General features: G+C 45.5%; 1 protein-coding gene across 3 annotated transcripts in view; it reads left to right on the plus strand.

Annotated features, from left to right (window-relative positions):
* The window catches only part of mib1 (MIB E3 ubiquitin protein ligase 1), a 65,595-nt gene extending 46,009 nt beyond the window's left edge, over nucleotides 1-19,586 (plus strand). The window contains exons 13-22 of one of the 3 annotated variants that reach the window (XM_080011175.1): nucleotides 5,456-5,588; nucleotides 7,891-7,977; nucleotides 9,109-9,267; nucleotides 11,608-11,789; nucleotides 12,415-12,604; nucleotides 12,962-13,040; nucleotides 13,149-13,292; nucleotides 14,325-14,396; nucleotides 15,280-15,380; nucleotides 17,708-19,586. In XM_080011175.1, coding sequence (XP_079867301.1) covers nucleotides 5,456-5,588; nucleotides 7,891-7,977; nucleotides 9,109-9,267; nucleotides 11,608-11,789; nucleotides 12,415-12,604; nucleotides 12,962-13,040; nucleotides 13,149-13,292; nucleotides 14,325-14,396; nucleotides 15,280-15,380; nucleotides 17,708-17,848 — 1,288 coding nt within the window. In that variant the 3' untranslated portion in view covers nucleotides 17,849-19,586. The remainder of the gene's footprint in view (nucleotides 1-5,455; nucleotides 5,589-7,890; nucleotides 7,978-9,108; nucleotides 9,268-11,607; nucleotides 11,790-12,414; nucleotides 12,605-12,961; nucleotides 13,041-13,148; nucleotides 13,293-14,324; nucleotides 14,397-15,279; nucleotides 15,381-17,707) is intronic. The other 2 variants (XM_080011176.1, XM_080011177.1) reach the window with 2 other exon arrangements.
* Nucleotides 19,587-25,111: the final 5,525 nt, after the last annotated feature.

Below are 25,111 nucleotides of genomic sequence, written 5' to 3' on the forward strand. Positions count from 1 at the left end.
CCCAGCATGCAAAAAAAGGAACTGTACATCATGAGTGTTTTGAATTACATTTTCGCGGTCGAAACTGCAGATTACAAGTATGGAAAAACAATTGAACTGGATAAAGGCTCTCAACACCTGAGTGGCATTAAACATATCTTCCGACACCGTCTGTGTGCCAGAACCATTTTTAATAGCCGTTTGCATGTACTATTTGATTTAAATTGCATTCATCATACCAGAAGTTGCAGTGTTTTATTTTGAATTACAGTTAAAATTATTGTCTGATCAATCACGAGTGAATCACTTTTTATGCAGCAGGTAAAACTGATTGTCTACAGCAAGCTTTGGACTTGCAGCCGGCCTCAAATTTCCATTGGGAGGTGTTGGAAGTAAAGGCTAATTATGAAGCTCTTACACTGCAATGTTCCGACTATCTAGGGGGCCTATATGAGAAATGATGCTCAGTAATTACATGGTTGTTACACAGACTATTAAACAGTGTGTAATCATGCTTTTGACTAATTGTTATAAGTAATGATTTATGCCTGTTCATTGTAATATAATGCACGTGCCCTTGCTCCCCGGTCTTCCACGCCCAGGTAAAGGGATGTGTATTACGGCTATTATGGCTGGTGCAGAAATGAGAATGAGGCTTTTTTCATGGTGCTGAAGGGAATAAAGTGCAAAGGAACATGAGCATGTGGGAAAATAATTGGGTCATCTAGAACCAATGGGACATTAACGTGCCATTGGCCCTTTTGCACTGTCTGACTGCCTCTGTCTTCATAAATCCCTATGAATCAGGACAGCCCATAATGCTTGGACGATTTAAGGCTAATTAAAGCCAAGGTGTTATAAGCTCGCGCCGACTTCCCAAATGGACGTTTGAATGTGCCCAAGATATTTAAAAATGCACCTGCCGTGTTCCGAGCAACCTCCCTAGCCGTGAGCGATGGCTGTCGCTTCAATGGTGATAACCCCGAAAGCATTGCGGAAAGTCACAAGTCTCCATCCCCCTCTCTTCCCAGTTTATGCAAATAGTCGTTAATAAAGCATGCTCATTCAGGGGCCTCAGGTACACAAAGACAGGGGAAGGTCACATTGAGTTATTCTCTCCCCAGCATGGTAATGAAAGCTTTTTTTTATTGAGTGGAGAGCCAGCTATGTTGTGTTTCCCATCACTCTCCCTGCCTGTCGCTCTGGACACTTCTGGTGTTTATTTACTGTGGCCACCAGAAGACCGCCCTGCCTCAATGAAGCAGTACCCTGGTGCTACTGTGGGTGTGGGCTGCGGGTCAGCACAAACTTTTAGGGGTCTGATTTTTCCCTAATTACTGGGGCTTTGTAGATTATTTGGATGAGGCTTCACCAATGCAGTTAACAGAGAAATGTAATTGTATTATTGCCTTATTGCTGCGGTTTGTGTCAATTCTTCCGAAGTAGACTGGATAAACAATGGAGCTTGTGCCATCATTTGTCTCTGCATGATTAGTTAAAGCTCATTAAAGCCCTCAAAAGAGCATTTTTCGGCACAGAGTAAAGTTGCGGGGATGCCATTAGTAAAAGTGTGTTGCATTTGGAAACGAGTTGTTGGGAACAGGGGTCACTATTTCAAAGGGCCTGACATTATTGACCTTCTCGTCCCCGCTGAGCTGGCACCACCACATATCCTCTGAAGTTGTCTTATGTGGGGTTTGTGACAACCAGCATAAATGCAAACCACTGCCAGGGTAGTTCTGAATCTACACATTTCACCAGGGAGATTTTCAACATGCATTTGGGGCGGGGGGGTTAGGCAGCACATTTTTCTGATAATTTCAATCTCCGTTCTTCATTATGCTGTAAGCCTCGGCAGTGCTTAATTAAAAGGGAGAAGTATGCCAAACACGTCTCCTCCATCAGCGTAACCATATGTTTGTGCGGCGCCATTAATCTCAGGCTGGATGTTGACTGTTCCTGTTTCGCCCCGTCCTCCCAAAGTTATTGTCCCTGACTTGCTTGCTGTTGAAGTAACGGCTCCTGACTGCCTCACAGATGGCTGTCAGCCAGGTGAGGGCGGCAGAAGGGCCTTGTCGACCCCCGCGACCACACATACACACATTAAGTTTATCACTTAACCTACATTGATCAACACCAGCATACTCCATCCCTTCTTATATACACAAGGACAAAACACCCTTACGCGCAAACACACACACACACACCTACACACGCACACTTTTTCAATGACAAATTGCAGCCTAAGACAACAGACCCTCGTATTGCGCTCCTGAGGGACTCCTGAGATCTCTCACAGGGTGACCCAGTTCCATCATGTCTCCCCTTCACCCCCTCTTTCCTTCCCTTGCTCTCTCTCTCTTTCAGTTTTCCCCCCTTTTCTTTCCTCCTCTTTCCCTGTCACTCTTCCCCCACTTGCACTTGTCGTTTTCCTCTCTACCTTTACCTTCCCTCGGCCGTTGTGCCCTTGCACATTTGCCAAGACTGTAGGTTTTTCTTTAGAGCCCCTCGCCTCACTTCAAGCATCTCTCCCTGGAAACAGATTTTCCTTTCCCCGCTAAACTTAATGTTAACTCCGAGGGCAAAGCCTTCATCTCTGCCAAGTAAAAGATCTACAGCCCCCAAATTACTCCTGTATTCTCTCCCGTTTCATCTCCTCTTTTCTTTTCTCTCTCTCATGTCCAATAAAACTGGCACACCTTTTCTTGTACCGCACTTCCCCCCAGTCAAAGCCAGCACAACCAAGCAAAAACATTAAAAAAAAAAAATGCAACAGAAAGGGGGGAGAGAAAAAAAAAAAGGGGGGGGGCTGTATTTTCCATTTTCTCCTTTTCCGACTTTCATTCTTTACAGCAAATGGCTTAACTGCAATGCAGCAGTGGCAGCTTGGGGCATTAATATTAATGTCTGCCCATTTTGCCCAGCATGGCAGGAAGCCTGTCAATCCAATCTGTACTGGACGGGGCTTTTCAAACTGCAGCGTGCACCCGGGTAGCACTGCAATGCCCAGAGCAGTCACCAGAAGGCACCGCTCTGCTCCTATAGACTACCACCGTATAGTGTATGCCGTCATTGGCCAGTTGTGCTACATAAAGGAGATATTTTCCGGCCAATCCAGAGCCAACAAATTGTTGGGGTACACTCTGATGGGACTAACGACAAAGGGATGGAGAACAAAGGAGTTTTACGCCAGACGTTTGCCACAGTCCCTTGAAAACAGTTGTACTCTGTGAAAGAAAAGCATAATTCACTTCTGCTTTATTGTCAATGCTTAAGTGAGTTACAAGTAAAGGGAATGTATATAACATACAGCCACAAGGTGAATGAGTCATACTGACGATAAGCTGACATGTAAGGTCTCATTTATTGCAATTGCGTGTTTAAGTGTCAACTTACACACTGCCGGGGCACAACCGGAGAAATTGCTCAAAAGTGTCCCGCCAGATGATAACTACAGTAAGCCAGCAATAACCCTTTTATACAAAAGACGACACATTGTGAATGAGAGATTAGGAGGAATGGGTGCGGCCGCTTTCACATTTAAGGAGCGCTCCTCTGCATTAAGTGGTTGGAGATAGCTGCAAGCAATGCAGGTGTGTGCGTAAGCTTCTGTGCATGAGAGGCAGAGAGAGAGGCAGAGAGAGAGAGAGGCAGAGAGAGAGAGAGAGAGAGGGAGAGAGAGAGAGAGAGAGAGAGAGAGTGTGTATCAGTGTGCTGCGCTGTTCATCACTGCAGCAGTACGGCAGCTCTGGCTTTCTGTCCACACAGACTGCTGACTGCCTGCCCTCCGCCTGCCTGTCACTCTTTCACACACACACACACACACACACACACACACACACACACACACACACACACACACACACACACACACTCTTTCTCTCTCTCTCTCTCTCTCTCTCTCTCTCTCTGCTTTTTGTTGGGTGTTATTCCTACTGTTATTAACCAAGAATGGAGAATATTGGCACATTGCTTCTGCGGAGGTCTGCCTACCACCACCACTGTGCACGTTGGCGTCACTGTCGCCCCCTCTTGATTTTCCTTCTTCTGGCCACCTGTCTCCCTACTACACTGTATAAACACTCGTTTATGACTCCCGCATCGCTCTAATCCCCCATCTCCTTCGATGTAATGTATGTAAACGCTCCCGTGCCCACATGCACCCGGGAACTGTTCAGCCATGTCAAAGTCAGGGCGAAGTCAGCTGCCTCCTTTTTGTCGCAGTTCAAAGATCTGCCTTGCATGATTATTCAGGGTTAGCCAAGGTTAGACCCCTCTCACCACGTGCGAGGTGAGTGTCTGCTCTAACGCTCAGCTAGGGTACATTGTGTACCCAGCAACAACATATTTTCTTCTTCTGATAGGTTCATGTGCTCTTCCTGCTTTTTTTTTTTTTTTTTTTTTTTCAAACAAATATTTTTTATTCCCTTTTATTTTGCTCACATATCTCCCCCATTTGTGTGTTGGTGGGAGACTGGAGAGTTTCTGTACTCGTGCACTGCAGACTCGGGTGAGAGGAGGAGGAGGGAGGTGGAGGTGAGGGAGACGGATAATAGATGAGCCTAGAGAGGTGATCAGCTAGAGCTGCCGTGCGCTGAAACATAGTCGACTCAGCGGGTAGGTTTTTTTGTTTTTTTTTCCTCACTCTTTGTGGTTGACGCACGCATCTACTGCATTTCTAACCGCTTTTCATAACCCTCTCTGTTGAAAAATGCACCACATTTAACCCCCCCCTCCCTCCCCAGTTTATTTTCCCCACTCATAGTGTTCAGGTTCTGGCTTTTTTTTTTTAAATACAATTAATTTTCATACCATTAAGGGAAAAGGTCCCTCTAGAGCTTTCCAACACCAGTAACCGCAAGATGATGAGTGTCAGGTGAACTTCACTCCTCGATCCACAACCTCTCCCTTGCCATCTTCCCCCCCAGTGCGGTTGCCACACAGCCTGCAAACGACCTTCAGGTGGGATCAGAACTGGCGTGGCTGTTTTCCGACCATGCCGGTCACTCTCTCCGAAACAGCGGCAAATACCATTTTGCCTCCCAATGGTCGGCGCTTGTGTGCATCGCCAAGGGCAGGAAGCGCTTCTCTTTTTAACTCGTGGAGTTCGGGGGGGGGGTTGGCTCTAAAATAACACACGGCACTTGTACTGCTCAAACACGGATGCAAATAACGCTCTGCGGGGCCTCCATTGCTTCAAGATTCAAGACTCAAGAGGTTTATTTGCACGGGTTGATTTACTATTCTTGTCCCCTGTGTAAAAACAGGCTACGCTTCGCTGTAAAATAAATAAATGGGTAAAAGATATAAACGGAAGATGCTGCATTGTCCTGACCTACACCGTACATCCACGATATTCACAGGAATCGTCTGGTAAATTGCATGAGCTTGAACAGCCTTGACCTTCTCGAACTTGCTTCCGAACCCACTCACCTTTCGAAACTCCCGTCTCTCCCCCTCCCCTGATTCCGTGCAGTGCCATGCGCGTGCTGCTGTCCAAGCTGCCGCGGCCTTGGATCGTGGACGAGAAGAAGGACGACGGCTACACCGCGCTGCACCTGGCTGCCCTCAACAACCATGTGGAGGTGGCGGAGCTCCTGGTGCACCAGGTAACACGCGCAGGCTCACGTCTCACGCATGTGTAGTCACACAACCTGACATGCGGTCTCATTTATTCATACTCCTCAGAGGCCCCTCCCTGTTCCTCTCGTTATACTGGTCGCTTGCTGCATCAGTGCTGCTCCCAGACAACACACCATTAAGGGTGACTTCCACTTCTTGTAGCCCCCAAAGCCGAGACCGCTTTGGAGCAGCTGTAACTGCTGTGTTTTTTTTTTTGTTTTTTTTTTTATTGAATCCATACGGTTCTCAAGTCCTCTGGGGGGATTCCCTAGTGCTGCCTGCCCTTTTATATCCTCCTCCTCTGTTGCAATCAACGCGTCTTGCGCTTTTCCCTTTTGAGATTGCGGTGTTAATGTCTCTGAAGGGAGGCCACGGAGGCCTGAGAAAATCTTCCACAGTACTATCTACCCAACCGTGGAGGGAACTAGGTTAATTAGGACGAACTGTGAGATGCCTACGTTGCTGCAGCATTCCCCAATTTTGCCCCCCCCCCCCCCCCTCACCCGTTGGCTTCACCTGGGGGTTGGGACACCCTTGTCGCAAGACCCTGCATTGGGGATGGGAGGTGTGTGTGTGTGTGTGTGTGTGTGTGTGTGTGTGTGTGTGTGTGTGTGTGTGTGTGTGTGTGTGTGTGTGTGTGTGTGTGTGTGTGTGTGTGTGTGTGTGTGTGTGTGTGTGTGTGCACGCTTGGGGGGGTAGGGGAATCACAGTGATGGCTCAGCTCTCCAAACAGCGATGCTCTGCACTATGAGCTGCACTGCAGATTCTCAGCCAATCAACCAACTCAGAGTTCTGCACTACTTCCTGATCACAAAGCTGATATTCCCTACCACGTTTCCACGGCGGAGGTGTTTGCAATCTGACAGTCGGATGGAGGGTTGTTGTCGGAATTGGAACACATCAGTATTGTGCTTGTGGGCAAATGTGTAGGACTTATTGTTACACTCACTGGCCTAAATAAATAGTAGGCACAGCCACCCGCTCAACCGCGTGTTGGAGTCGATGCCAGTTTTGTTGCAACTGGCTGTTCTTGTGGAAACATTTTGCTGCCAGATAATTCAATTCTGGGAATGTCTTCTATCACACAAAATTTCATTCTGGGACCTGCTTTCAGCAAACCAGATTTTCGGTCATATTTCACTTTGTTTCAAGGTAGCTATCCTGTTATGGGCCAATCAGGCTCTGCTTTATCGAAATCACATCAACACGTGACACCACATACTCGACTAATCTTATTGTCATAAAGTCGTTATAAATTTACTGGGCCAACAGTAGTTTGGAAAAGCATCTGAAAGCTGTATTTCGTCAACTTTTAAAGCCACAGTTGTGGCAAATTTGACTCACATTTTGGAGAGGTTTATAGGTTTTTATTGCAATTGATTTCCTTTGGTGAAAAGGGGCCGCAGCAACGTATCTAGCAGATTTGCGAGGTATTGCAAGTGTTGGGTAAAAAACAAAGACAATCTTGTCGCTTCAGTGTGAGGCACGTTACACTAAATATAAATTAGGGCTGTGACGGTATGAAATTGTTCTTATCGCGGTGAAAAGAAACTTATAAGCGCGGTTTACCGGGGGTTGGGGGGCGGTCCATTTATTTATTTATTTATTTGCTCAGTCAGTGTGCATTACAGTAACAGGATACAACAGATAGAAGCTTACAAAAATGCACAGGGATAACATTTCAATGATGAAATATAAATAAAGGGAATCATAAATATAGCCTATTTTTATATGTGAATTTCCGTGCGCCCCGATCGCAGAGCTGTGCCCCATATTCCATATTCGCATTGAACAGCCGAATCCGATTCGACTGACAAAATCCCGAGTCGGGTACAGAAATAATTAATAATAATCGGACACACACAAAAGAAATCCCCCATATGTTAAATAGAGTGTCCCTCCCCCTTGCGCGTGGCATCCAAAGCTCAAGTGACGAGCGGGAGTGAACTCGGCGGAGCAACTGAAAAGTTTCTCCAGAAGTCCTTGAACATGGAAGACAGTCAATGACGATAACCATACGGTAATTATTGTCTATATTTCATACCTCCTGGAACGTTCATCAGCAAAAAAAAATTAAATAGAAATATCTTATCGTCACAGCCCGAATATAAATTGTACGGTCATGTCGGCCTTGAATACAACTTGCATTTAAGTAAATCCCTCTTTTCTGTTTTTATCTCTATTCCCTAATACGCAGTCCGCAGTCCGCCTGACTGAGGTCTCTAATGTGGTTGTGTGTGTTGTGTGTCGCTTGTGTTTGTTGCTTCCTTCCCCGCTCGGCCATCACAGGGCAGCGCCAGCCTGGACATCCAGAACGTCAACCTGCAGACGGCCTTGCACCTGGCCGTGGAGCGCCAGCACACCCAGATAGTCCGCGTAAGTCAGTTTCAGTCTCCCCTCAGCGCCCTGCCCTCCTCCCCCCTTCCAGCCTTCTTTCACTTCCTGTGTTCTGCCATTAATTGAAGATCCTATCTCTCTATATGCGCCCCCCCCTTCACACTGGACTGTCCACAGAAGTAAGAGTAACATCACAGTGGCCAAGCGTTTAATTTAAACTGCCGACCCTGCAGCTGAAGTAGCCCCTCTGTCCGGAGTGAAACACTGAGGGAGCGTCCCGTTTTGACTCCCTCTGCTATGAGGTTGGATAGAGGTTGCCACGTTGCCATCTAGTGGCCCAAAGAAAAATGTCCGTCCATTGCAAGCATACAGAGGACAGCTTGCAAGGGAGCTGCCTGACCTCACTTCTAATTTCATGATGATTCCAGACAGTCTTTCAGTGGAATTGCATTGTGATGAAATAAGACACTGTTACATGGTGGTTAAAGCAATTGTGATATGAGTGGGACCTAAAAACTCTCACAATATAAAGCCTTAGATACTAGTTTTATTTCAAATATCTAGAGTTGTAGTTCAATATCATGTATTCATATGTATCAATGTATGGCTGGGTTTCAAAATATTCTGTTGTTTCAATTTATGAATTGATTTAATATGTGTAATATTGTTACTTTGTTTGGAAGTTGTGACATCATTTTCCACTTCAGTTAAATACCACCATAGTCACAAATGTGTTGAAATATTTAATTTGTTTATTAGAAATCTATGTAATACACATTCGATGGTATACTCGATATCAATTCCGTATAAATATATATACATATAAAATGTCAACATATCGATATAGAATCATATCATTAGCCACCTCATCAATATCTCATTGAATCGATATTGAAGCGTGAGATCCACCCCCAATGCTCATCCCTCGTCTAGTAATGCAGCCACAGTTTGATTCTGAAACATGGGATTTTGGAATAAAGTCTTGATATGCATAGATGCTGTGTGCAAATACCTATGATGATCATGATGATAAATTCTTCTAAATTTCCCTTGCAAAGCACTTATAACCCGAACAGACAATCTATACATAAGTTATTTTTATGATAGTTGATGGTTCTGTTGTCCGTCTTGCGCGTCTCACGTCTCCCCATTTCACGCGTGTCCCTTCAGCTGCTGGTGCGAGCGGAGGCCAAGCTGGACGTGCAGGACAAAGATGGGGACACGCCGCTCCACGAGGCCCTGCGGCACCACACCCTGTCCCAGCTCCGCCAGCTCCAGGACATGCAGGACGTCAGCAAGGTGGAGCCCTGGGAGCCCTCCAAGAACACGGTACGGGACGCCAAAAAAGTCAATGCTTCAACATGATTAAATTCTCTCTAAATCGATGCTTTGTTTGGGAAGTTATGCTACCGTTTTTTTGGTCAGTCCCAAATATTTAGCAATCCTGCCTCGTCGCAAATGAGTTTAAATACTTTTGTTCTGTATTTCAGGTCTATGTATAACATGTTAATATATTGATATGGAATCAAATTGTGAGCCACCTCATAAGTGTCTGATTGAGTAAATGTGAAATCATGACCTTTATATCAGAATTTAATCGTTTGATCCTGCTCAACACCCAGTCCCTTGTTAAAATAGCAGCATTTAAATATACATTACAAACGGCCACATCCAGGATAGCTTTGCTGTGGTCGTTTCGGCTTTAAGGCTGTCAGCCCTTCATGTGTCACTTAGAGCGCCGTGGGCGTCGTGAGCCCACTGGGAGCGCTGCTGTCACCTTTATGAGAAGCAGTGTACAGCCCGGTAGCCGTGTGATGTGTGAGTAAATGATGACACGTAGCGCTGTCCGAGCAGCACGAGCCCATCAGTCAAACAGAAGCCCAATGCTTAGTGTAGTCAACCACCGCCCGCCACCATACACGCACACACACACTAGTGTAGCATCAGTCTGAATGAGCCTGTCCCCCTATCCAGTGATCAGTTGCGACATCAGACTGTTGACACGTCGCTTTGCTGAATCCTACAGGGAAGAGCAATACCCCTTCTCCCCACTAAGGCCACCGATACCACAATGTTGTCATCTGAAAATATCACCAATTTAGGATAACCGCCCACTTGCACACTGGAACTATACATTTCTATTTTTTACCATTGGTATTTGAATCACTTTTCAGCAAATTACTTATGTCACAAAATTGCTAGAGCAATTGTAGTTTTTCCTTTATTTGTTAAATAAACAAAATACAAAATATTTGTTTGTCAAATTCACATTGAGTCAATTTGCAGCAAAATTAGCTCAGATCAGAGCTCTCATCGTAAAGGCTGCTTCGTGTGCACTGTTGGCAGATATAAATGTAGTCTGTTGCTTCACAAGCAAACTTGTACTTCAGTCCGGTTACATTATCTGAGATAGATACGCCTTAAATTGGGACGAAAATAACATTTCATTATTCACAAAGTGATGTTGCCGCAGTGCTGTTGTCACATCCGTCTTATGGATTTTTGTGCACAGCCTGAAATTTTGTCCAGTAATTCCAAACGGGTGTTCTCGGCCGCATATCAAGGGAGGACGCTGACATGGGTAGATGGAGGGAGAATGTCACCGAGATTAATTTGCTTCCCATCAAGTGTTTCCTCCACATCCTGGCACGATTATCGCCCTGCTTGGAAATGTCGAGGAAGCACATCGCCATGTTTGCCAATCATCATCAATGTCCGATTACATCGCCCCATCGCCCACGTCTACTCCCGATCCATCTCTCCGTCCCTCTCCTCGTCCTTCTCCTCCTCCTCCTCATTTCTCCCCCTCTCTCTTCTCTCTCTTTCTTCCTGCCCTCTCTGGTTCCCCTGTGAAGGAGCAGAACAGACAGTGGGCCTAATTGAGACATGTGCCGCTGGGTCACTCTCCCATAGCGCACCCCACTCTGGATGGGAATTCAATTAGCTGCCTTGATGCCTCCATCAGCACAAAACGTGAAAGCCAGCGGTTGAGGATCAGACATGGGGGGCCCCTGAATCCCCCCCCCCCCCCTTTTTTTTTTTTGACTAGATCGACCATCTTTGAGACGGGCCAGCTGTGTGACACATGAAGGCAGGGGAGAGTAGGAGAGAGAGATAATGAGATTGATGTAGTTGGGGGGGGGTCAAAGTTATGCTGGCTGACAGGCGGCCATCATAAGGAACGTCATGGGCTCTGCTGAGGAGAGTTAGATGTTGCTCATGCTCAGGTGGAGCTCAGTGGTTTATTATTTATTTCTAAAAATTGTATTATTTATTTTATTTTAATTAATTACACAAGAGTTTTCTCTTGTGTTTAGGGACATTTTATCTTTAATATGGTACAAGTGCAAATGGATAAGGATGATACAAGCGGCTGGATCCACATTTACAAGAATCTGATCTGGAGCTATTGCTTGTTTTTAACAAGTTATCCTGGAAAAAAGTGTCTCGTTCATCAGAATCAACAAAACGTTGTTGAAACGTTAGTGAACACCACTGAAGTCACATATTGTGGAAATGTCCCAGACGCTTCTAAATGTTCATCTTGTCTGATTCCCAGGCGCCGGTTCCGCAGCGTTGCTTTGTAAGCCACTGAAAGTAGTCCGGAGTGAGAAAGGCCCAGTACACCTCTTAACTTCTTCTCTTCTTCCTCCGTGTGGCTTCCTCCAGTTGATCATGGGCCTCGGCACCCAGGGGGCAGAGAAGAAGAGCGCCGCATCAATTGCCTGCTTCCTGGCGGCGAATGGTGCCGACTTGACCATCCGTAACAAGAAGGGCCAGTCCCCGCTGGACCTGTGTCCCGACCCCAGCCTCTGCAAGGCTTTGGCCAAATGCCACAAGGAGAAGAGCAGGTAAACAGCCCGCAGCTCGGGCTCCAACAATACGTTAAGCAGCCGGTCATGCACATTGTGTTTATGAAGTCAAACTTGGCTCAACATTTTGATATTGTCGAAATCTGAACAGGTCTTAAAGAATTGTTATAAATGTGAAAACTTGCGGTTGCTTTACACCAGTGATTCTCAACGTTGGGCCCCATGGATCCACAGGGGTCGTTTAAGAAGTTCCAGGTTCCACAGTGAAATGATTAATAGTTCAATTTCACCATTATATAACAAGAGCTCTAGCTATTTTGATAATTGTTTCGCTGTTATCTCCATAACCATAGTAAAGCCAGGGTGACTGACTAAATCTTATCAAATGGTGTTAGTGGCCTCATGTGTATCAACTTGAGGGTCATTGATATGAAAAAGGTTGAGAATCACTGCTCTACGCTATTTAATCCAGACTGAATGTAGGAGTTTGGGTGGAAAGGTTAAATATAAGTTTTTTTGTGATATTATTAGGCATCCATATCTCCCACAACAGCCCCTCAGGCGGAACATACTGCGTGCTGTTTGTTCCCTCCCGGCTTCTTCCCTTATCGCTCTCTCTTGCTCTCCCTCACACTTGATCTCCTTTCCTCTCCCGGCCCTCCAGCGGGCAGGTGGGCTCCCGCAGCCCCTCTTTGAACAGCAACATGGAGTCCCTGGAGGAGTGCATGGTGTGTTCGGACATGAAGCGGGACACTCTGTTCGTGCCCTGCGGACACATCGCCACCTGCTCCCTCTGCTCGCCGCGGGTCAAGAAGTGTCTCATCTGCAAAGACCAAGTCCAGTCCAGAACCAAGGTATCGCCGTCTGTCGCATCTGGACGGCGAGACAACCCCGGGAGCTTATTAGCCTTGACGTTGTAGCTGTCACAATTATTAAATAATCACCATTTTATAAAAAACATTTGTTTCCATCCAAATTCCATGGGAATTTCGAGCCGGTGTTTCCTTCAGGCAAATTAGTTGTCGACCCAAATTTTGATGTTTCAATATCCTTGTCTTTCCCTTCCTCAGGTGGATGTATTTTTTTCGACATTATTAAAGGGGTATAAAATGAACCTAAAAGACAAAAGATGAAGTTGTTAAATCGACAGCTGAAATGTCGCGGTCGCGACTTTGTGTTTTTTTGTTTTCCTTTTTCGACTTCCTCCGCAGATCGAGGAGTGTGTCGTTTGCTCCGACAAAAAAGCCGCCGTGCTCTTCCAGCCCTGTGGTCACATGTGCGCTTGTGAGAGTAAGTCGAGCGTCCTCGAACACCGCCACGGCTTTCCATTTTATTCCGAAAAACCTGGCGCCTTCGTTTTCTCACACCCCGCGCTGTCTGCCTCCCTCCCCCCTGCAGACTGTGCCAGCCTCATGAAGAAGTGCGTACAGTGCCGGGCTGTCGTAGAACACCGCACGCCCTTCGTCCTTTGCTGTGGAGGGAAAGGTATGGAGGATGATGCCGCTGATGATGATGATGATGATGATGATGATGAGGACCTTAGTGAGTGAATCTTCCACACGTTCCCTTTTAATTCCCTTATTTTTTTACTCCTTTACGCCGCTTTCTTTCCTGCTCATGACTCAGATCTCAGCTTTTCTTTTCCTCCTTCATGTGTTTTTCCCCGCTGTATTGCTGATGCATTTCCATTGGTTTACTGTCGTTGTTTTTGCATCGTCGACTCGTTTCCTCATGCCAGTGTGCACCTCCATGCATTCGCTCAAAACCTCACTTTTGGCAGACAAGACAATCTCTTTCCCAATTACGCTCGGGGAATGTGTAGGACACCGCATTTCGCTTTTCATTTAAATGCTACTACCGTTAAGTGAAGCCAAAAAGAAACAACCCAGCGCTGAATCGATTTTTAAACCTTCTGGTGTAACGTCGGTGAGCAGACCTCGGACTCCTCATGCATCGTCTCGTCTAAGTCGGGACACATCCTTCCATCTCCACATGTTCATACACCTCCCGCAGTGCACCTCACGAGTGGTCTTTATTGTGTTTCCTCTTCTGTTTTACGTTGAGTTAAAAGGGGAACTGGTGTTAAGGTTCACAAATATCCACACAGCCCAAAAAATATATATACATACCACTCATACACTCATGCAAGGGGCAGCATTGACTTTTAACCTCGTCCCACCGGCGTCGACCGCTTGACACTTTTGAAAGCCATAACACGATATGAAAAGACTTTAGCGCACCGTGTCTGTGATCTGTATCTTAATTGTCGGCGTTCGCAAACCGTCGAATAGTCCTTAGGCCGCGAACCTTGTTCTTCATGTGCTGGCGAAATGGGGAAATTACAACAAATGAATTGCCACTTAACTTTTAAACCATCCACTCTGCCTGGAAAGAGGCTCTCTCTTCTCCCCTTTAACTCCTGCCTCTGATCACGTTTTTTCTGACTTGCTAGCTGTAGCTCTGCTCTCTCTGACGCTTTAGTAGTAGTATGAGTATTGGTATTGGTCCTCAGGCCAACTGTTGAGCTTGTGAGGAGGACTCTTGCTATAACAATGTGACTGGTTATATCCTCAGCAGGGAGCTCTAACTCTATGGCAGGGGGCTCGCAGGACCTTCTCCAGCCCAACAATCTGGCGCTGAGTTGGTGTAAGTATGTCTTCACCCCCACCTCCCTTCGATGAATCTACCCCCCTCCAGATTGCAGCGCTGCCCTGGCCACTCTCCCTTCCCCCCCAAACCTCCACCTCTCAACAGTAGATACCGGTATATATATGTGATGCATATCCAGGTATCGTAGCGGTGGTCACTGTTTACACACAGTCTGGGCTGGACTGGCAGTATGCTGTGGATCATGCCACGCCAGTAGCCAGACAGGCCATGGCATTGCAGCATTATAGTCACATTCAGATAAGTTGAAAACTCTGGTATTTATTTTTATTTTTTTTACTTAAAACGTACTTTTCCATCATTGGGACATAAGTGATTGACATCAGAATATTTCAAATTGGTCCAGTACGATCCAGGGAATAGCTTCTGCCGGCTGTCGGCAATCGTGCCCCATTGTGCGACCCTGCGCCGATGCTGTTCTCTCAACACCAGATCAATTTTCATTGAGGTTGACTCCCAATGATCGAAAAATAATGTTAAGGCTAAAAAAAAACACTAAAAAACACCATTTTCCTTTAACCCTTCAAAGCAGGTGATTGGAGATGGAAAGCGCAAAAACCAGGCAGAAGTCTCTCTAGAAGGGACCGTTCGCCCTTTCAGGGTGCATGCGTTGTGCTTGTCTTTTATTGTCCTAAGCATTGTAACCCTCCAGCTTGGCTCATGCCGGAAAATGTTTTTATTTATTTTTTGATTGGGCTGAGGAGCATTTTGACTGAGGAATCACGTCTCTACTGTGCCATTCCTACTGTCCCTTCACTAACACCTGATTTCCATTTTTGGTATTTTTCCTTGTGTGTGTGTGTGTGTGTGTGTGTGTGTGTGTGTGCGTGTATGTTTGTGTGATTTTCTTGTTGCCTTGCAGCCAGCGGCAACATCCCCGCTCTGCAGAGAGATAAAGACAACACCAACGTCAACGCCGACGTGCAGAAGCTGCAGCAGCAGCTGCAGGACATCAAAGAGCAGGTATCTTATTTGTGCCTGGGAAGCTCCATGCTGCAAGATTTGCAACAAAAAAAGAGAAATTGTCGTATTTATTGATGAATAAATTAAACGCACAGAAGCTTATCCATCATACAGCCGCTTGCAATAATCCTCTTAAATCTCTGTATTCTTAAATTTGAAGCGAGGCAGAAGACAGGTTTCGTGGTCACTACTAGCCGCATAATTCCACACACAGAGTAGAAAGTCATTTATCAGAACTCTCCAGTCGTTCAGGAGACTGAATATATTATAATTATATTAAATATGAACATAAAATATACATTGAGTTGAAAACAGCTCCTTTATCAAGCAAACTGCTTCATGTAAACTTTACCGATTATTTCAATTCTGTCGCCTTTATTCAGTCACGAACCTCAAGTCAAATCTTAGAATTTGATTATTATGGAGGATTGAATAACTTAGGATGAAATAAGTAAATCAGATATTTAGCCAACACGCCAAACGTCTTTAGCACATTGGTTGATGGTTTTGTTTTTTGGTCTGAAGAATGACATATTTAAGTTCCTGACTCCCTCTTGTGTCCTTTATGTGCCACTGCTGAATTATTATATAATTCTACTGTGTCAAGCTCCTGTTGTTTTATAGTTGTAAGTTAAAAAAAATACAGTATTTACTGAGTGTCATTTCTTTCTTCATCTTTATCTTTAGTATTTTTTTTAATTGTTTTTTGTTATCTTGGGTTATATCTGTTCTTTATCCTCCAGTTTAATGTATATCTGCACATCAAAAAAATGTAATCTGGTACACATAACTGTTTTTTTTGGGGGGAGGGGGGGTTAGGGTTAGAAGAGAGAGTCACTCAGAAAGCCGCTTGAGCCAATTAGGAAGTTGTGATGTTTGTGGTTTGGAGAAAGTGGGTTCTACGCTATCCTAGTACAGCGTTATCCTAGTACAGCGTTATCCTAGTACAGCCTTATCCTAGTACAGCGTTATCCTAGTACAGCGTTATCCTAGTACAGCGTTATCCTAGTACAGCATTATCCTAGTACAGCGTTATCCTAGTACAGCGTTATCCTCGTACAGCCTTATCCTCGTACAGCGTTATCCTCGTACAGCCTTATCCTAGTACAGCCTTATCCTAGTACAGCCTTATCCTAGTACAGCCTTATCCTCGTACAGCCTTATCCTCGTACAGCCTTATCCTCGTACAGCGTTATCCTCGTACAGCCTTATCCTCGTACAGCCTTATCCTAGTACAGCCTTATCCTCGTACAGCGTTATCCTCGTACAGCCTTATCCTCGTACAGCCTTATCCTCGTACAGCCTTATCCTCGTACAGCGTTATCCTCGTACAGCCTTATCCTCATACAGCGTTATCCTCGTACAGCCTTATCCTCGTACAGCGTTATCCTCGTACAGCATTATCCTAGTACAGCCTTATCCTCGTACAGCGTTATCCTCGTACAGCCTTATCCTCGTACAGCGTTATCCTAGTACAGCCTTATCCTAGTACAGCGTTATCCTAGTACAGCGTTATCCTAGTACAGCGTTATCCTAGTACAGCATTATCCTAGTACAGCGTTATCCTAGTACAGCGTTATCCTCGTACAGCCTTATCCTCGTACAGCGTTATCCTCGTACAGCCTTATCCTAGTACAGCCTTATCCTAGTACAGCCTTATCCTAGTACAGCCTTATCCTCGTACAGCCTTATCCTCGTACAGCCTTATCCTCGTACAGCGTTATCCTCGTACAGCCTTATCCTCGTACAGCCTTATCCTAGTACAGCCTTATCCTCGTACAGCGTTATCCTCGTACAGCCTTATCCTCGTACAGCCTTATCCTCGTACAGCCTTATCCTCGTACAGCGTTATCCTCGTACAGCCTTATCCTCATACAGCGTTATCCTCGTACAGCCTTATCCTCGTACAGCGTTATCCTCGTACAGCATTATCCTAGTACAGCCTTATCCTCGTACAGCGTTATCCTCGTACAGCCTTATCCTCGTACAGCGTTATCCTCGTACAGCATTATCCTAGTACAGCCTTATCCTAGTACAGCCTTATCCTAGTACAGCCTTATCCTCGTACAGCGTTATCCTCGTACAGCGTTATCCTAGTACAGCCTTATCCTAGTACAGCCTTATCCTAGTACAGCCTTATCCTAGTACAGCCTTATCCTAGTACAGCCTTATCCTAGTACAGCCTTATCCTCGTACAGCGTTATCCTCGTACAGCATTATCCTAGTACAGCGTTATCCTAGTACTGTGTTATCCTAGTACAGCATTATCCTAGTACAACAAGCCTTTTGGGACCAAAGCTAGAATGCTCTTGTGTTTCTGTCAACAGACCATGTGTCCGGTGTGTCTGGACCGGTTGAAGAACATGATCTTCATGTGCGGACACGGAACCTGCCAACTGTGCGGCGACCGCATGAGCGAGTGTCCCATCTGCCGCAAGGCCATCGAGCGACGCATCCTCCTCTACTAGAGACCCCCCTCCCCTCCCCCCCCCCTCCCCTCCCCTCCCCCATCGGACTCTCTCCCTCTCTCTCGCCCCCACACTAGCTGCTGCCGCAACCTCTCCTCCACCCTCACAGCTCCTCCCCTGTCTGACAGCCGAAGGCGACCACTTTAAAAAAAAAATGTCTTAAAGGCGGAGGGAGGATGTCTTGTTTTTTGTTTTTTTTGTTTGTTTGTTTGTTTTTTTTTTTTTTTTTTGTCCTCCGGCCCGGACCTCGTCACCTCTGTCGTATTTGCTAAACCTCTTATGCAAGTGTATTGGTATTGGAAGCTACTGACATGAATTTTCAGTGCTTTTCTTTTTTTTTTTTTATGATCACAGCGTGTGTGAAACTCTTCAGTGTGTCCAAACATCCAAAGGTCCAGTGTAACAGCATCCTTTTGCAGGGCGGCGCCACGCGACGGAAGGTGTCCGCGTTGGGTTGTTTCTGTTGTTGGCACTTGAAGGCCTCCTCTGAAGCGATGGTTAAACTCCCCCAAGCCCCCCTCCTCGTAGTCATACGTTGGGGGAGGCGAGCCTCACAAGCCCACGCAGCGCCACGTCACGGCGGTCGCGCGCATTCACACGGCGGCCTACACAAGAGCATCTCTGTCATTATTTGTGGTAGACACCGTTTTGAGACTCTTAAGTGGGTGTTGTCCGTCGAAGGTCCTCTGGATTTTGTGAGCGTTGCTAATTAACCATTGATTACTCTGTGCCATTTGCTTCCAAAAAATAAACTTGTATGGGGAATATGGTGCTCTCTTATCTTGTATTACTTACTCCTATCTATTTGCTTTAAACAGATTCCGCATTTAAGGAGCTAGTGTGTACAATCTGTTCGGACACTAAGATGAAAATGTAGAGTAAATTATTTTGTATCTCCACCCCCCGCCACCCCCCTCCCAAAAAAATGTATAGGATATCATCGCCTCCTTAAAATGTAGCCTCAAACCTGAAACATTCTGCTTTGATATCGATGTTGATTTTTTTTTTTCTTTTGTCTGTTTCGTTTTGTTTTTTTAATATATATATTTTTTTGCAATATCCTCATCAATAGAAACATGTTGTTTCTTTGGACTAATTCAGTAATGACATGAATTTACGTGGACACTTTGAAAAGAAAGACAAACAGTGTTTTATTTGGGGAGAAAGCTAACGGTTCTCTATGTACAGAGCTTGCCTTACCTTTGACACAAGCCAGTTCCCCCTGGACCGCAGGGTAACCCGCTCGCTCGGTTGGCCAGCACAAAAAAAACAACAACAAAAAAAACATTGATTTTTAAGGAGCAGGGCACAGCTTTTTTGTCTACCAGTTTTTAATTCTTTCCACTGATCATGATAACACCTGTAAGCTAGAAGCACTAATACGCTTTATGGTAGTGTTGTTGTTCAAAGGTGTTAACGAAAAGCCTCTTTTGTACCTTATTTTCAATACATACGACTGTCCTGTTTTGAGAAGAAGAAAAGAGAAAAGAAAAGCTTCAGTAGTATTCACTTGTTTGGCATGAATGTTTGATGTCTGCGGTCCTACGTGTATCATGATGCTGTTCACTCTGTATTGCTGATAAGTGCTTTTAAAACAAACCATTATAGCTGAAGTAAAGTTCAAACTGAATCTTGGGACATTAGCACACCCGCTGTCGTGTTTTTATTATCCTTTCGACTCCTTTGTTCCTCTCTCGAGCCGTCCATTGAAATGCGAAAGGGGTTTGTTTTCTTGTTAGTTTAGCCTCGCATGTCGCCAGAGTCGACTAGAAAAGGATGGATTTGCATTTTGTTGCCTTTCTCCTGCGGTGCGGCGTCTGACCCGGTGTGGAGGTGGAGTGGTGGGGGGGTAATTGAAAATAGCACCAGCGTGTGATAAGTCATCAGGAAGACGGTTAGGGCATTTAAACAAAAAAGTAAAAACGAGAGAGTTGGCGGCGGGCTTTAACTGCGGCAACACTACACGCCCTAAGTGTTAACATTTAATGGACCCAATTGACCAGTATGATAAAAGAAAATTCTAAATAAAGGCATCGTTTAAGAAAGCATAAATACCTTTTTCTTTTTTCTTTTTTCTTTCACGAGCCGCCTGCCCAGCCTCAAGAAATGGGGACGGCCAAAAGGGCGTTTTTATGTTCTCACCCACCGGCCCCCGTGCCTAACACGAGCGTCTCTTCACTTGGCACCGCACGCAGCGGCGTTCAGCGGCCGCACATAACAAGGCATCCATCACCCTGTCACTCCCTCGCCCTCGGAGGCCGCAGGCCCGCGCCCCGGCAAACCTCCGCACCCCGAGGTGTCTTCGTTCGCCGTTCGTTCTTCGAAGGGGGGGCCGTGGCGATATTCTGGTAACACGTCTGTTTAGATGAAGTGGAAGTGGGCTTTTATTCATGCTCTGCGGTATTTGTTTTTAAAGCACGACAGAGCTATTTCGAAAAGATGAGATAGAGCTTTAATAATCCCTTGGGTTGGGGTTGATAAAAGCGGTTTATTACTGCTATTACTATGCTGAGAATAGAAGGAATTGCCTTTTGAGACTATAACGTCTTCATGACCTCTCTTGGTTTTACCCGTCGAACATTAGAAACTCGGTAACCACTTGATATGTGTAACTCATGACTCAACAAGGCGTTATTATAACACATTGTCTCGTCACATTGGACGTCAGTTGCGGGCACTAGACGAGCGCCGTCGTCGGCCTCCAGACCTGGCGGGAGACGCCACTATCTGCCCCCCCCTGGCCCTGGGCTGATCCTGGGGACGCCGCCTGTCGATGGGGGGGACCTGTGTTTGCTCACTGGATCACGAGAGGTCGTCCGCCCCCCCCCCCGCCCACCCCCAAAGCCTCCCCGCTGGGCGTGTGGAGCGGGCCTCGTACGTCCGGCTTCAGCGGCGCAGTGGATGGAGACGCGTGGACGGTGGAGGAGAGGAGAAGACGGAGGGTTGGGCGGAGTTTGATGCTTAAGACAATGGGTTTGACCCTCAGGACTGTGCTGTGATTGTGCAGGGTCCTCCTGTGTCCTGCCACCCACCACCCTCACCCCCACCCGCTGCAAGGTCTGAGACACCAACCTAGTCAGGGGATCCAACAAGGTCCTCCTGTGAAAGTGTTTTTTTATTTATTTTTTAATTTTTTTTTAGGTGCAGGTTGGAGAGGGCATCACAAGGTGGCAGTGCATCCAACAGCTACTGGGCTGAGCAGGTCACGGCTGCAGGCTACAAGGCTCCTGGATGCAATGCAGAACCAGCTCAAAATGAAACAGAAAATGAACCCATTTAACTAATTTGTCGGTTTTCTATCATGATCCGAGGTTTCCCCAGAGGAAAAATAGGCCTATTCCTAATGGCCATGCTGTATCCACCGGGTTGGAAAGTAAATAAGAACACACTTTCGGCAAGAGAGAAGCTGAGGTACGACAACCCGAGATGGCATTTTCTTACACTGTTGGTTTTGGTTTGGAGTTGAGTCATTCTTCAGACTTATGTGACTAATTCAACCTTCCATGTATTTGGCCACAGTGTCGTGTTGGAGGAATTGATCGTCCGCCGTCTGAAGGTCCGCTCCCATGTCATCCAGTTCAGAAGTCGGTTTGTATTTACGTCTTCTTTACGACCGGCATGAGCAAAGTACACCCGCTGTCTGGACAGATTCCTCTTGCGTTTAAGAAGCTCTGGCCCAACCTGTGTGTGTGTGTGTGTGTGTGTGTGTGTGTGTGTGTGTATGTGGGTAGGTAGGTAGGTAGGTAGGTGGTTGGCTGTACCTGGAGCCACTGCCCCACCTCCACAGTAAAGCTATAAAAGCATATTCACCTGCTGATCCCTCCAAACCTATAGGGTCCTGACACTCTGATTGCTTTATTGATATTGATCGGGGCAAAGTGTCACTCTGCTTCTCCTGTTTCCACTCAGCCCAGGTTTTTTTTTTTTTTTGTTGTTGTTGTTTTAAACATATTTGTGTGAAAGGCCGTTGAGCGACACAAATAACTATAAATAAAATATAATTTTTACATGCTGTAGAATGATGTTTATTTTTGCGCCAGGCGGTCTGTGAACTCCACCGGTCGTAGAGTCACTGATTTATTTCTCAACACCGATAAGTTCTTCTTCTAATTATTATTATTATTATTATACTTTTATTTATATATTTTATTGTTATTTTATTTCATGAGTTTAGTTGTTCTGCGCAAAATGTCAACATTTCTAAACCCTAAGCCGAAACCCTGAATCCACCGCATTCCTTTATAATTACCCGTTCGGTTCGATTTAAATGTTGAACCCAACTCACTTTATATTTCACTTCATAGAGAGAAATCCAAGAAAATCCTCGTCCCCTCCACTGTATTCCTGTCGTACTGAGTAGCGGTTATATTAATTGCAGTTCCAAATCTCTTACCTTGCTATCTGACCGAAAGAAAATAATAACAAAACCATCTAGTTAATCATGGTTTATAGCTAATACTGACCTCTGCCCTGTACAAAATACATACTACTTTCCTGCAAAACTTAATTGGATAAGACCAAGATGGTTTGTCCATAAACCCGTCTTAAGTATTAAATTCAGCCCCTCTGATACCCTGTCAGCGATTCTCCACCCAACGCGGCGATGATGCGGTGACCTTTGACCCCTTGATGCTTGCGTCGCCCTCCGCCCCAGCCCCGGCACCGGGCTTATCGGGGCAGAGGCACTAGAGCCCGTGAGCCGCATTCACAGTGCAAATGTTATCGTTCCAATGCCACTTTAAACAGCCTTTATCAATATATAGTCATTCAAGGTTTATGAGCGTTGATAAAAAAAAAAAAAAATCAAAAAAAAATCCGTTATAGCCGGGTAGGTTGGGGGGAGCGGGGGTTTGGATGATTAAAAAATTAAACAAAATGATCAAATATGATTACACGCGTGACTGATTTTCCTCCGGTCACATTTAATTCCGGACAGAAAATGTCAAAAAGCAAAGCCAACGGTTGGACCGTGGCCCCGGCGGAGCGGGAGCCATTGATTTTCTGTTCAGGAAGAGCAAACCCGAGGGCAAACTACAGTGTGAGTTTGGCAGAACCTTATCGTCCTATTATCTTTAAAACAGTGGGTTATCATAATTGCTTACTTAATAATTCTATAAAAGTGCGGAGGAGCAACCTTTGCCTGGGCCCTAAAACCCCAATCGCCGACTTTTGTGATGCCGTGATTGGGAGAGATTTCTGAGAAAATTCCGTACGGCGAGTACGCTCTCACGGGTTCGTTTTCGGACCGAGCCGGAAGGGGGTCGGGCCGGACGGGGGTCGGGCCGGACGGGGGTCAAGCCGCGGACCTGAGCTCGGGGGGCGGGAGGGGGGGTTTTCTTTAATTCTTCAGGTGTTTTTTTTTTTAGCTTCGCAGCCCTACGAGCAGCGGGAACAATGACGTAGACGCACTTAATCAACGAGTGCAAACTGAAGCACATTGAGCTGCTCAAACAACTGCTGCTCACGCTGAGCACACGGATGGTGCAACTCACACACACACTGCAATTTTTTTTATGTGGATTGTAGCACAAAATCACATATATATATATATATATATATATATATATGTGATATATATTTACATTTCTATTTCTCTTCTGTATTTTTGGCTATTTCTGTACATTTCGCTATTTTTATTTTCGTTATTTAACTTTTGATTACATTTTTTTATTTTCATAACAAAAATTGTAAATACCGGTAATACATTACGCATATGTCATTTAATTAGATTGTATTAAATTAGATTTTTGATGCTCATTGTAAACAGATTTTGATTCTGTCGTAACTTGGTAAATACACAGAATCATTTATACCCATACCAATAACCTGTCCTCTGCATAGAATAATCACATTTACATATATTATATGTTTGTTTTCTGTTCGGTATTTTTCAGCTGTTGGGCATATTTGGCTATTATTATTATTTAATTAAATGTTTTACTTTAGTTTTTATTCCATTTTATTGGATATGATTCTATTTGTGTTTTCTCAGACGGTCAAGCTTTTTTAAATGCTCGCTGTCTGTAGACGTACACCGATCCTCCGTCTGACGTGTTCCCTGGTGCAGAATAAAAATCATTCTGATTCTGACTCGGTTTCTGATCCCCATTTAGCCCGATTCAACTCACTCTGAAGGTATTCTCATCAGAAACACACCGGACAAACATGGAAGCCGCGAATCCCCATTATTTACACCCGCCCCCGGCTCCCGCCCGCCCCTACTGGATCCTTGTTATTATTGCATTTATTTTATTCTGTTTTTCCCTGCTGTTGCTGGGGGGGAGCGAGAAAGAAGGAGTTTTGTTCGTGGAGCAGAAATGCTACAAAGTCGTGTTGTGGAACAAAACAAGCGTCCATCTGCCAGGTGCGGTGACCTTGGAGGGGGGAGGCAGGAATGCTGCGAGGGGAAGCTGCAGAGGCCTTTCTGTGCAGAGAGAAAAATCAATAATCCAGAGTCCAAACGCAGCAGCAAGCGCTTTTTTCTTGTCTTTTCTCTTTTTTTTAAATTTTGGTTTTCCACCAGTGCGTGCGTGCGTGTGCGTGCGTGCGTGCGTGCGTGTGTGTGTGTGCGTGCGTGCGTGCGCGCGTATAAGAGGCTCAGAGTGACCCCTGGAAATGAAGTTAATGTCTAACTTCTTTATCTCTCTTTTACAGCTAAGGGTTGTACCCCCAAATCGATACACGATACACAAATATTCCAGGGCTCTGTGTTCTCTGACGGAGAGACGGATCGCTGACGAGGGGCCTGAGAGTCTGTCAGCCCCGCGCCACCTGGAAAAGGGGCTTTTTTTCCGTTTTACTTTTTTGCTTTTCGAGTTTCTGCTTTACAACAGAGCTCACACTGACGATACCGAGGCTGATCTGAAACTAGCGGAGGCGGAATTCGGATCAAATTGTCAGAAATGACTCAAATGTGAAGAAATAATGGATTGCAACACCACAGTATACTTTCCACATGATGCAATTTCCCAAATGATATCAATTTAAAAAAATACACATATATATATATGAATTTACGAGTGTGTGTATGTGTCCATTGTGTATGAACCGGTCTCCCTTGCAAAATAAATCCTGTATCAACAAAGGAAATTATAATATACACAATTTTTTTTTAAATCAAATACGTGGCCCTAGCTCGCTGGAACCGCTTGTGGGTTTTAAAAAGTTATTTAAAAATGTTCAGTGCTCCTGGGAACGGAGCATCTGGGTCCCACAGCCTCCAATGCACACCTTCGCTTTTCCACGCTTGTCGCGCACTGCCGC

This window comes from Zeus faber (assembly GCF_960531495.2).
Source record: "Zeus faber genome assembly, chromosome: 12".
Lineage (NCBI taxonomy): Eukaryota > Metazoa > Chordata > Actinopteri > Zeiformes > Zeidae > Zeus > Zeus faber.